The 12,832-nt window shown below is 50.1% G+C and overlaps 1 protein-coding gene across 2 annotated transcripts; it reads right to left on the reverse strand.

Annotated features, from left to right (window-relative positions):
- Positions 1–7,062: 7,062 nt before the first annotated feature.
- On the reverse strand, positions 7,063–11,346 carry Rhebl1 (RHEB like 1). Of its 2 annotated transcripts, none has more exons than XM_051159433.1 (8): positions 11,183–11,346; positions 10,352–10,465; positions 9,202–9,269; positions 8,882–8,964; positions 8,735–8,791; positions 8,500–8,547; positions 7,816–7,897; positions 7,063–7,699 (listed from the first exon to the last, which is right to left on the reverse strand). In XM_051159433.1, exons 1-8 carry the CDS (start codon positions 11,232–11,234, stop codon positions 7,610–7,612), a joined length of 594 nt encoding a protein of 197 aa, XP_051015390.1. In that variant the 5' UTR covers positions 11,235–11,346; the 3' UTR covers positions 7,063–7,609. The 2 variants fall into 2 exon arrangements, with proteins under 2 accessions (XP_051015390.1, XP_051015391.1); XM_051159434.1 differs by lacking the exon at positions 10,352–10,465 and adding an exon at positions 10,531–10,602.
- Between the last annotated feature and the right edge of the window lie 1,486 nt (positions 11,347–12,832).

Below are 12,832 nucleotides of genomic sequence, written 5' to 3' on the forward strand. Positions count from 1 at the left end.
GAAAAAAAAAAAAAAAAGCAAGAAGCCAAGAGGGGTTCTCTGCCTCAGGTTCCAGCAGTTTAGGTTTCCATGGACAGCCCCAGGGCGGCGGATCCCGAGCGGACACAAAGAGAGCACCGGTGGCTTTGATCTTGGGCGAGCTGGCTCCGCATCCGCGTCGCCGGGCGGCCTCTCAGTCCTAGGGCCCGGCCAGCGCCCCGGCCGCCCGCGCCGGGCTCGGGCGGAACGTCGAGGCTCTCCAGATGGAACGTCGAGGCGCCTCCCCAGCAGCCCGGAAGGAATGCCGCGCCGCGCCGCGCCGCGCGCCGGGCCCGGATGGAACGTGAGCCCCTCACAGCCGCGCCGAGCCCCTCTCCCCGCCCGGCCGGCGCCCCGGGGCCGCGCGAGCTACGGCGACGCGGAGCCGGCGGGGCCGAACCTGACACACACACCCAGCGCCGGGCTCCGCGACCCCGAGCGTCCCCCCCTCGGCGCCTTCGAGCCCCCCACCTTCTGCTCCCCCCGGGGAAGGGAGGAGGGTTGGTGGGCGAGGAAGAGGAAGGGGCGGGCGGTGCGAGCCCTCTGCCCGCTCCCCTCCGGCCGCTCCAGGCCCAGCGCTCGCCTCCCTTCCCCTCTGGCCTCGGGAGCTGCCCCGCCCCCGGCCTGGCCGGCTGTGGTCCGCAGCACCCCCTAGACCCCCGGCAGGCTACGATCGCGGGGGGTCTAGAGGTGCATGGTCCAACCCCGGCTCCCGGCGCCGGGGGGTCAGGAAACTGAGCGGAAAGTGGGGAACGAGGCAGCCATTTGCAACCGGAGAGGAAAGTAGTGCAGCGCGGCGCCGCTCCGCCTCCCCCCCTCCGCCTCCTGCTCGGCCGGTAGGGTGGTTCCTGCGAAGAGGCTATTTCCTCGCCTGGGAGCTGGGCAGCGGTCGTAGAGACTTGTGGAGCGTCCGGCGCGCGATCCAGGGAGGGCCTTTTGCCTGGGGAACCCCACTCAAGAAGGGGAGAAAGGAGAAGAGGAGGCCCTATTTTGTGTTGGAGCGGGGCGGCGGAGGGGTACAGTCCTCTTGGAGGAAAGGCTGTGACTCTGCAGTTCTACGCACACGCTCCGGGATCCCTCCGCCGCAGGTTAACCCCGACTGCGCCAGGCTGGCCGCCGGGCAGACACGTGGGAATAAAGCCCCCCTCTTCTTCACCGCGGCCCAGGAACTGCCTCCCTTACCTTGTGGGTAGTGAAGCTAGGAGTCTGGCCACTTCTTAATCCTGTTCCCTAAAGTCACCGACCCTTGGGACTCCTTGCTTTGGCTGGGGACAATCTTTGCCAAGGGGGGGTTGGGGGTGGAAAGAGAGGCTGGAGATTGGCCGCAGCTCTGCATCCTGGGAACTGGAGTCCGCAAATGGAGAAAGTGAGGCAGGGCGCCTGGCACTGGTGGGTTCTTGCCACGTTCGGGGGCCGGAAGAAAGCTGGGTGACTCTCGGGTCTTCTAACTCCAAGACCCTTTGGTGCCGAAGGATTGTCTGTGTCCTCGCGATCCCCAAACACCACGTCCCTACCAAAACATCGATGTAGAGTGTCCCCGCCCCGTATTTAATTTTCCCGAAAAATTTCTGAACCTGTCCTTTTTATTTTGTTGTTGTTGTTGTTGTTTTAAATAACTAAGCTAAATACCCTGCTACTTGGCTGGAATGTTGTTAATCTGGATAAGACCCTGGCAAGCGCCTGTACCCCAAGTGTGGATGAGAAGGAGAATAGAGTTGTCTTTTCTGTATAGTCAGTATACATGGAGCAAGCAGGCTGAGACAAATTAACTGGGTACTCATTACTTTATATCCTCTTACTTTTTCCTCACCAGCATTGTGGAATTATCCCCATCTTACAGGTGAAAAGACTGAGGCTAAACAATAGGAAATCCAAGGAATCGCCCTGACTGAGGAGTTAACCCATGATTCAAACCAAAGGCAGCGTTTTCTACGTAGAATAGAAATAAAAAATAAAGATTTAAGGGCCTATAAGATGGGCTAGAGAGTAAAAGGCACTTCCAAGCCAAGCCAGGCTGTGGTGGCGCACTTTTAATCCCAGCACTTGGGAGGCAGAGGCAGGCAGATCACTGTGAGTTTCATGCCAACCTGGTCTACAAAGCAAATACAGTACAGCCAAGGCCACGCAGAGAAACTTTGTCTCTGTCTCGAACCCACAAAAGACCTGAGTTCAATCCCTATGGCCCACATAGTGGAAGAACTGAACTGATTCCAAGTTGTGCTCTGACCTTCACATGTCAAGGGTCTTCCCACAAACAAACACACACGATAAATAACTAATGTTGATTAAAAAAGAAAAGGAAAGGAAAAGGTAGAAAGAAGCTGGCAAATTAGGTCTGAGGCTACTTTTGTGGGAAAAGTACAGCATGATTCATTCTGATGGAAATGTGCTGTATCCACAGGAACAAAGCAAGCCATTTGATACATGTAGCTACTGAGTACTTTGAAATGTAGGCAGGTGGTGCAACTCAGTAACTTAATAATAACTATGTTAGCCTTGTGTGACCTTCCATACTGGCCAATGTGGATCCCACTGTGGTCACAGGAGGGATCAGTACTAGATGTCCTGCCATCCATACACTGGCATCATGGTTTCTGGTCTGATCACTGAAGTCAACTTCAGGAAAGTTAAAAAAAAAAAAAAAAAAAAAGGAAAGAAAGAAACTTTAAGGGATCCCACAGTTGCCTCGGCTATAGTACAAGTTTAACCAGGAGTTGAAAAGTAGGAGGCACCTCCCTACTGCCTATACCCCAAAAGGAAGAGCAGGCTCCCACTAGGTGATAGTACTGACTGGTTAATCTATGGTGGACTCTCCTAAATTCTGTGTATATTACCTCAATTCCCTGGTGTAGTTGGTTTTGTTTTGAGACAAGGTCTTACTGTGTAATCCGGAAAAACTTGGAAGCTGCCGTGTAGACAAGGCTACCTCTCAACTGGAGAGAAGATCCATGTCACCGGGGCTGGAGAGAGATGGCTCAGTGGCTAAGGGCGCTGCCTGCTCTTCCAGAGGTCCTGAGTTCAATTCCCAGCAACCACATGGTGGCTCACAACCATCTATAATGTTATCTGATGCCCTCTTCTGCAGGTAAAGCACTCATATAAAATAAATAAAATCTTAAAAAAAAAAAATCCATGTCACCTCTCCCGCCTGAGAGCTCGAGTTAAAGGCGCATACCACACCTGCCCTGTCATTTCTCACTTTAAGGCTCTGAAACAGTTTTCTTTGTATGTGTATCTCTGTGCAGCTATGTTAGTTCGTGTGTACTACATAGATGCAGGAGCCTTCAGATGCCAGGAGAGGGCATCAGAGCCGAGAACTGTAGTTACAGGTGGTTCTGAGACGCTGTGAGGTGCTTGGTAAACCCCCTTAGCACTGAGCCCAAGGCTCCTTTTTCAGTACCAGGTCTCAAGCCAAGTTTGGCGCTGTGCTCCTGCAATCTGCTACTAGGGACGTGGAGGACAGTGAGGACTTCAGAGTCACCCTCTGAGCTCAGCAGGCTCAGCAGGTAGTTTGCTACCAAGCCTGAGGAGCTTGAACCCCAGGACCCCCATAGTGGATGTAGAGAACCAATTTCAGAAGTCAGACATGGTGGTACACACCTTTAATCCCAGCACTCGGGAGGCAGAGGCAGGCAGCTCTCTGTGAGTTCGAGGCCAGCCTGGTCTACAGAATGAATTCCAGAACAGCCAGGGCCACACAGAAGAACCCTGTCTCAAAAACAAAACAAAGAGAACTCATTCCTGAAAGTGGTACTCTGACCTCCACACTTGCACCCTGCACACGTTACACACACACACACACACACACACACACACATCCCATCAGAAGAACAATTATTTTTTTTAAAGGGAAACCAATCTTGTCTTTTCACAATCTGTGATTCACAATCTGGAATCTGCAGTCTCAGCTACTGGGGAAGAAAAAGCAGGAGTGGTAGACTCAAGCCTGCCTGGGCAACCTAGTGAGACGCTATTTCAATACATTCAGAGACCAGGTGTCCTATTGTTCAGTGGTTAAGAGCACTCATCGGTCGATCTTCCAGCTGATCTAGGTTTGGTTCCCAGAACCAACATCCACAACTCCATTTCCAAGAGATCTGATGCATCCGTCTGCCCTCAGAGGACCCTGCTCACATGTGATGTTTAGATGTACATGTAGGCAAGACCCTAAAAATCCCATTCACAAACCGGGCGTGGTGGCGCACGCCTTTAATCCCAGCACTCGGGAGGCAGAGGCAGGCGGATCGCTGTGAGTTCGAGGCCAGCCTGGTCTACAAAGTGAGTTCCAGGGCAGGGCTACACAGAGAAACCCTGTGGAAGGGGGAAAGTTTCTCTGTGTAGCCCTGACTGACCTGAAACTTGCTCTGTAGAGCAGGCTAGCTTCAAACTCAGAGATCTGCCTATCTCTGCCTCACAAGTGCTGGAATTAAAGGTGCACACCATTGCCTAGCTAAAAAATAAATCTTGCTGAGCCTTTAATCCCAGCACCTAGGAGGCAGAGGCAGGTGGATCTCTGTGAGTTCAAAGCCATTCTGGTCTACAAAGTGAGTCCAGGACCGAGAAATCCTGTCTCGAAAAACAAAACAAAACAAACAAAAACAAACCAAAGAAAAAAACAAAATTAATTAATTTTTTAAAATGCTGGGCAAGGTGGTGCATGCCTGTAGTCCCAGCACTCAGGAGGCAGAGGCAGGTGGATCTCTGAGTTTAAGGCCTGCCTGGTATACAAAGTGAGTCTGGACAGCCAACAGCCTTAGAGGCAGAAACCCTGTTTCTAAGGAGATGGCTTAGGGGTTAGGGGCATTTGTTGCTCTTTTGGAAGATATTGTTGGTTCCCACATGGTGCTCACAACCACCTATATAACTCTAATCCGTGGGGTCTGAAAGCCTCTTCTGATCCCTGTAGGCACCAAGCACACATGTAGTGCAGACATGCATGCAGGCAAGACACTCACTCAGGAATAGAAAATGAGTAGGTCACTGGGAAATGGTGACACACACTTTTAATCCCTTTAATCTCAGCACTCCGGAGGCAGAGAGACAAGGGTCTCTGAGCTCCAAGCCAGCCTGGTCTACAAAGTGAGTTCCAGGACAGCCAGTGCTACACAAAGAAACCCTGTCTTAAAAAATAAACAAACAGTCAAAAAGAACTGTCTAGAAGGCTGACAAGATGGTTCAATGAATAAGACACTCGCCGCCAGAGCTGAAGATCTGAGTTTGAGCCCCAGGACTCACCTTGTAGGAGAGAATCAACTCTTTCAAGTGGACTTCTAAGGGCCACTTGCATGGTATCGTATGCCCCCCACACACAATATTTTTAAAATACATTTTCAAAACTAGGAGCTATAGCTCAGTGATAGAGCATTGGGTAGTATATAAAATCTTGATATACAGCACCGGATGGCCTCCTGCCTCAGCCTTCAAAATGCTGCCATTACAGAGGGTACTACACCCAGCTTCTGAGGCCAATTCAGCCATATGTCACAAATGGGCAAAGTAGGCTGATGAGGTACTTCAGCTTCCCCCAGTGACAGAGGTCTTTGTCCTCTAGCATGCTATAGTGCCACTTAGGTCTCCCTTACAACTCCCTTTGAGGATAAATTGGTGAGTAGTCAAGAAAAACAGAGGCAGGGGCTGGAGGGACAGCTCAACAGCTAAGAACACACACTGCTTGTGCAGAGGACCCAAGTACAGTTAAGTAGCTGACAACCACCTGTAACTACAGCTCCAAGGAATATGATGCCTCTAGTCTCACCAGATACCTGCACATGTGTGTGTGCACGTGCGCACACACACACACATTTACAGAGTAAGTAAAAGCCAGGCACGGTGGCGTTTGCCTGTAATCCCAGCACTTAGAAGGCAGAGGCAGGCGGATCACTGTGAGTTCGAGGCCAGCCTGGTCTACAAAGTGAGTCCAGGACAGGCAAGGCTACACAGAGAAACCCTGTCTTGAAAAACACTGTCTCTAGAAAAACAACAACAAAGCAAGTAAAAAAAAAAAAGCCTCTTAGTAGCAGAAATGCCCATCCTACTTCAACAGTGAATCAGAAAAGACAAAAGCAAGTCTTTGATGCCTAAAAAACTATTCCAAAAACAATTCCAAAGGTGTACAAGGCACAAAAAGAGAACCAACAGGATAAAGGAAAAAAAATGATTGCTCGAGCCGGACGTGGTGGCGCACGCCTTTAATCCCAGCACTCGGGAGGCAGAGGCAGGCGGATCGCTGTGAGTTCGAGGCCAGCCTGGTCTACAAAGTGAGTCCAGGATGGCCAAGGCTACACAGAGAAACCCTGTCTCGAAAAACCAAAAAAAAAAAAAAAAAAAAATGATTGCTCTATTGAAAGGGACAAGGCTCTTAGTAAGGTGAGCAGTGATGGTGTACTCCTTTAATCCCAGCACTCTGGAGGCAGGCAGATCTCTGTGAATTCTAGGACAGCCAGGACTACACAGAGAAACCCTGTCTAGGAAAACAATGGTCACTGGGGGAGTGGGGGCGGAGGATAAGAGCCTCGAGGGGTGGCAGAACCAGCATACACCAAGCACAATACTCTTCTCAATTTTCTTAGGTTATCACATACTTGTAGTCTCTGCCTCTACTATCCTCGACATCCTTAGAAATGAGGGGCTTGCCGGGTCTGGTGGCGCATGCCTGTAATCCCAGCCTTCGGGAGGCAGAGGCAGGCAGATTGCTGTGAGTTCGAGGCCAGCCTGGTCTACAAAGTGAATCCAGGACAACCAAGGCTACACAGAGAAACCCTGTCTTGAAAAACCAGAAAGAAAGAAGGAAAGAAAGAAAGGAAGGAAGGAAGGAAGAAAGGAGGGGCTTCCTTCTTGCTGAGCTACAGCAAGTCATGGCCCCAGGACAACAGCTGGTCAGCCTACAGCAGCTGGCCACTAGAGGGCGGTATATCCATAGGTAAGGGGAACTTTAGACCCCGCAAACTTACATGGGTGGGGCAGCCCAATAGAACTTGGTGAAGTACAGAAAAACAAAACAAAACAAAGCAGCAAGATAGACGAAAAGGACAAGTAGTTAAGTCCTTTTTTATTTTTTATTTTTTAGTAGTTAAGTCTTAGGATAGTGATTCCTAGGGAGGAGAAAGACAAGATTCCATACTCCACCACTGCTCAGCTCTCCCCTGACACAGAAAAGTCAACAACAAAAGATTTCTCAGTTTATTTGCAAATACACAATCACCCCAGCAGCCAGTTCTACTTCCGAACTGCCAAGCAACCAACACCCTTACCCAACCAACACCCAAAATAGACCCAGGACGGTGGGTCCTGGATAATCAATGCCTGAGACAAGTATCCCAACTATACAGACTGTAAAAGTTCATTTAGAAAAACAAGGAGTTAGAAGCCAGTGTCCATGAGACGTCTTGCTCCTTTGTAAACATTAGCATCCAGGCTACCAGAACCTGGGATGAGTGTGCAAAAATGAGGGTACCACACTGTGTGCCCACAGAGCTAGGGACATAATTGGCAACCATACCAGTTAAGTCCTGAGAGTCTGCCCCACCCCCACCCCACTGCAGGCTGGAAAATGCCTGTGGCAGACACGAGGCAGTTATTCCGTGCCGAGAGCTCACATAAGATGGCACCGGCGGTCTTGCTCATAAGAACTCTCCACACGGGCAATCTCCTGGATGACTTTGATGAAGATGTCTTGAGTTAGCTACAAGGAATAAGCAGCTTCAGAGGTCATAGTCAGTTAGTTCAGCCAACCCTACCTGAGGCAAACGCACAATCGCCCCACCATTGCCACACCACCCGAGTCTTCGGGCTCAGCACCTGATTCTCTCGAGCAGATGACTCCATAAACGTCGCACCCCAGGACTCTGCCAGCTTCTTCCCTTCCCATGCCTGTACCTCTCTGGAAGCAGATGTGAAAGATGTAAAGAAGGAAGGCAGACAGCAAATTCCCAAAAAAACAAAACACACCAAACCTGTAGGATTTAGATTTCCTTTGATGTGTCACACCCCTCCCCCAAGGCTTGAGGAGAAAAACACATGTAAACAAAAGCATGATGTGTAAATGTAAGACTGTAGCTTGAAGTATGGATTGAATTGAAATATGGCTGGATTATCCTTAAGTAATCATCAAGGGGCAGGGCGTGGTGGCGCACGCCTTTAAACCCAGCACTCGGGAGGCAGAGGCAGGCGGATCGCTGCGAGGCCAGCCTGGTCTACAAAGTGAGTCCAGGACAGCCTGGGCTCTGTGTAACAGAGAAACCCTGTCTTGGAAAAAAAAAAAAAAAAAAGAGGGAAAATGCTATATTCTCAGTTGCCGCTATTAGGAAGGCTGAAGCAGTGGACTGGGAGTTAAAGGACACCCTAGGCTACATGGTGAAAACCTGCCTCAAAACAAGAAGTAAAATGGCTTCAGTCAAGCAGCAAAGCCAGGAAGAACTACAGCTTAACTCATCCCCAGTACAACACCTTTCCCTCTGTCCTGAGCAGCAGAGATTCACACACCTGTGTGGAGAGAGATCTGCCTTGTTCCCCACAAGCACCACCGGCAGCCTGTGAGAAAACAGCACTTACTACTTCAGGACCGTAAGATCCCCTTCATCGGTCTCCATGGACCACAACTACTCCCAACTACATCAAGGTTAGCGGGTTCCCCACACCAGCCAGGACCCCTTGAAGAATCCGCCCCTTTGCTTTCGCCCACACCCTCATGCCCACACTACCTCCTAGGGCCACTTACCGAGTTTCACCATGACCTTCATGGAGCTTTTGGTACAGGCTCTTAATGATTTGGAAGCTTCAAACGTAAGAAAAAGAGCTATAATCTTAGTTCTAGGATAATTGTTGAAGTCTTGCCAAAGCCCCCCTCAAAACCTCAATCACATACCTGCGCAGAGAAGTGACAGAATACACCAGCACATAACCGTGAACCCCAATGATGAAGGAATAGGGCAGGATGCTGTACTCATCCTGACAAGAAGCAGAAACAGGAATATTCAGAGCCACACGACATGCCTCAGGTGGCATAAGCTGGTGAGTGTCCCTCCCTGGGACATTAAACAAGTATTTATGAAGGCTCCAATGTGGCTGCTAACTGCTACCAGCTAAAATGATCTTCTCATACGTTGTCACACATGAACCACACAGACCACTAGATTTTATATAAGGGCAACCTGAAATGTTAGGACACCCTGCCCCAACTGGTACCTGTCCTGCTGTGTCCACTAGATGTAGGTGAAACTCATCTTTGCCAAGAGTCACTGTCTTGCTGTAAGCTGGAAAAACAAAAAGGAGAACCTCTTGCTTGTGAGGTGGTTTTTGTTTTGTTTGTTTGTTTGTTTTGTTTGGTGAGGTGCTTTTTAGTGCCATCGATAAGTGCTCCTATACTCCTGAGCCTGGGAGCAACACACACAGACTTGCTACCTTCATCTGGAGCAACGGCTCTCAACCTTCCTAATACTGAGAGCTTTTAATACAGTTTCTCATGTTGGGTGACATCCCAAACACAAAACTGTTTTTGTTGCTACTTCGTAACTGTGATCTTGCTATGGTTTTTTGTTTTGTTTTGTTGGTTTTTTCCAGACAGGGTTTCTCTGTGTAGCCTTGCCTGTCCTGGACTCACTTTGTAGACCAGGCCTGCCTCTGCCTCCCAAGTGCTGGGATTAAAGGCATGCACCACCACCGCCCAGCTGATCTTGCTATTGTTATGAATCGTAACTCATATATAAATATTTCTGGAGCTAGAGGGTTGCAAAAGAGGTCACGACCCACAGGTTGAGAACCACTGATCGATACTATCCTGGATTAGAACCTTGTAAATTCTATTCTCTAGATGCAGAACAGGATTCCCAGAATGGATTAGATTAACATATAAAAAAATCAGCAAGCCAGGCATGGTGGCACATGCCTTTAATCCCAGCACTCGGGAGGCAGAGGCAGGCAGATCGCAGTGAGTTCGAGGCCAGCCTGATCTACAAAGTGAGTCCAGGATGGCCAAGGCTACACAGAGAAACCCTGTCACGAAAAACAAAAAACAAAAACAAAAACAAAACAAAACAAAAAACCCCAGCAACTTGGCAACAAAAAAATACCAAATTATAAATGACAGCGAGTACCTAGTCTATCTAGGTTCTATTCCCTTCACACTAAAGAACACTACACTGGCCGGGCGTGGCGCACGCCTTTAATCCCAGCACTCGGAAGACAGAGGCTGATGGATCTCTGTGAGTTCGAGGCCAGCCTGGTCTACAAAGTGAGTTCCAGGACAGCCAGGGCTATTACACAGAGAAACACTGTCTCGAAAAACAAAAACAAAAACAAAACAAGAACACTACACTTTTGAAGAAGGGAGGCACACCTTTAATCCCAGCGCTCAGGATGGGAAGGCAGGCAGGTGGATTCCTGTGAGTTCCAGGCCAGCAGCCTGGCCTATAGATCAGCTCCAGGACAGCCAAGGATAAACAGAGAAACCCTGTCTTGAAAAGCAAAAAAAAAAAAAAAAAAAAAAGCCAAAAGAAAAAAAAGAATAGTACTCACTGTTCTCCACTGTAGGATCGTAGCCTTCCAGGAACTCGCCTTCCACAAATTGATGTGCCAAAGATGTCTTCCCTTTAAGGACCAGAGATTGTTATAATACAACCATCCATCCATATTCACACCTTTTGTCCTTTGGTATCCAAAGGGCACTCCAAATTAGCTTTCCAGTCCGTGGGAGACTCCAAGCAAGATCCCTTGGCCTAACATTACCACCATCCTTACGCGTTGATGTTCTGCAGCGTTTCTGCTGCTGGATGCATTCACTGGCGCTGCAGGAAGCCTTTCCCTGGCCCGCCCCACCCCGCCTCACCCTACGGAAGATCCACGACTCCCCACGATGGAGTGCACCAGCCCAAGGACACTTGCTACTGTGTGCTTCCCCACCGCACCCACCCCCGTAGACCTCCACCACGCCTCCAAACACAGATCCCAACCCCGGCTCCCAGAGTAACGCCGGGACCACTGATGCAACCACGGCGCGGTACACTTTAACCCTTGCGCGCTCCTCTTCCAGCATCCTTCCACCCTTCCATCTCCAAGCAGTAAATCGGACTACTTCCCAGGCCACATTGGCTTCTCGTGTCACATTTCCGCGACAGCGCGCCTCTTCTGGCCACAAAGCAACGATGCTCTCGGGAGGGCGGAGACTCACCTACGGAGCGGTACCCGAGGATGGCCACCTTCCTATATCGCACCAGCGGCATGACAGGGACGCCGCCCGGAGGAGCTTGTAAGAGTGAGGGCCGAGAGAGCCCGAAGATCAGCCAGGAACCAGACGGCGGTGGAACCAGACAAGGACTGCCGCTCACTGAAGCTACGCCCGGTTAATCCCAAGAAAAACCAAAACAAGTCGCGCGCCCCGGGCAGACCACGTGATCACAACACCGGTGCTCTACGTAAGGGACCCGGGCGCGGGGGGGGGGGGGGGGGGGCCAGGGGGCGGGGGCGGGCGGGATACCCTACGGGGCGGCTCCCAGCTCCGCCCCCAAGATGCTCCCTATTGGTCTATTAGAATGAAGGAGGGCGGAGTCCTCCACCGGAGGGAGGGGTGGGCCTCACGTGGAGAGGGAACTTTGGGAGCTGCACATGCGTAGACCTGAAACTCTTCATTCATAAAGAAAGAGAAAGGAAATCGGGGTCCTAGAGGTAACTTGCCCACTTGCAGACTAGCAAAAGAGGCTGTGAATTTGAATCGTAGATGGAAAACACCTGTTGTGAAAATGCAAAACAAAAAAGAAAATACCGGTTGTGGTTGGGCTGAAATGTTTGCTTTTGAAATACGGTCTCACTGTGTAACACTGGCTGGCTTAGAACTCCATATAAACGGTGCTGGCTTAAAACTCGCTTGTCACTACCCGCCTCGGTACTGGATTAAAGGGGTGCACCACTGCAAGTAACTTTGGACTGGAGGTTTCGTTGAAAGATTTTAGGCCTCTGAAGCCGGGTGGTGGTGGCTCATGCGTTTAATCCCATCACTCTGAAGGCAGAGACAGGCTTGTCTCAGAGTTATAGGCCAGCCTTATCTACTGCACTGCCTGCGTTCCAAAACAGCCAGGGCTACACAGAGAAACCCTGTGGGGGTGGGGGATGGGCCTCTGGTTTCTAAGGTCTCTAGGATCCTTGGGCTAGGAAAAAAAAAGAAAACAAAAACAGGTCCAGTTTCCCTCCTCTTTCCCCAGCATTCAGCCCAGACCTTTTGTTGGTGGTTGGTGATTTCTTCTAGGAGTTATGACAGAACTGGAGTTCTTGGAAAAACTGCTTCAGAGCGTGACTGCAGGCTGCTTCCTTATAATCAGGGCACCAAATATGTGTATAATTTAGTCGGCAAATACTTACTGATCTCAGCACGCAAGAGTTGAGGCAAGGGCTGGAGAGATGGCTCAGAGGTTAAGAGTACTGGCTGCTCTTCCAGAGGTCCTGGGTTCAATTCCCAGCAACCACATGGTGGCTCACAACCATCTGTAATGAATCTGGGGTTCTCTTCTGGTGTGCACGTATACATGCAGGCAGAGTATACATAATAAATAAATAAATCCTTAAAAAAAAGAGTTGAGGCAAGAGGATGCTGGGAGTTTGAGAGTCGCCTGGGTTAAACAAAATCAAGCAACACAAGACTAATGTGTAAGACCTTGTCAAAAACAAAAAACAAAACAAAATAAAAAAGCCTGGTGGGCCGGGCGTGGTGGCTGGCGCACGCCTTTAATCCCAGCACTCGAGAGGCAGAGGCAGGCGGATCACTGTGAGTTCGAGGCCAGCCTGGTCGACAAAGTGAGTCCAGGATGGCCAAGGCTACACAGAGAAA

The sequence above is a fragment of the Acomys russatus genome, chromosome 17 (genome assembly GCF_903995435.1).
Source record: "Acomys russatus chromosome 17, mAcoRus1.1, whole genome shotgun sequence".
Classification (NCBI taxonomy): domain Eukaryota; kingdom Metazoa; phylum Chordata; class Mammalia; order Rodentia; family Muridae; genus Acomys; species Acomys russatus.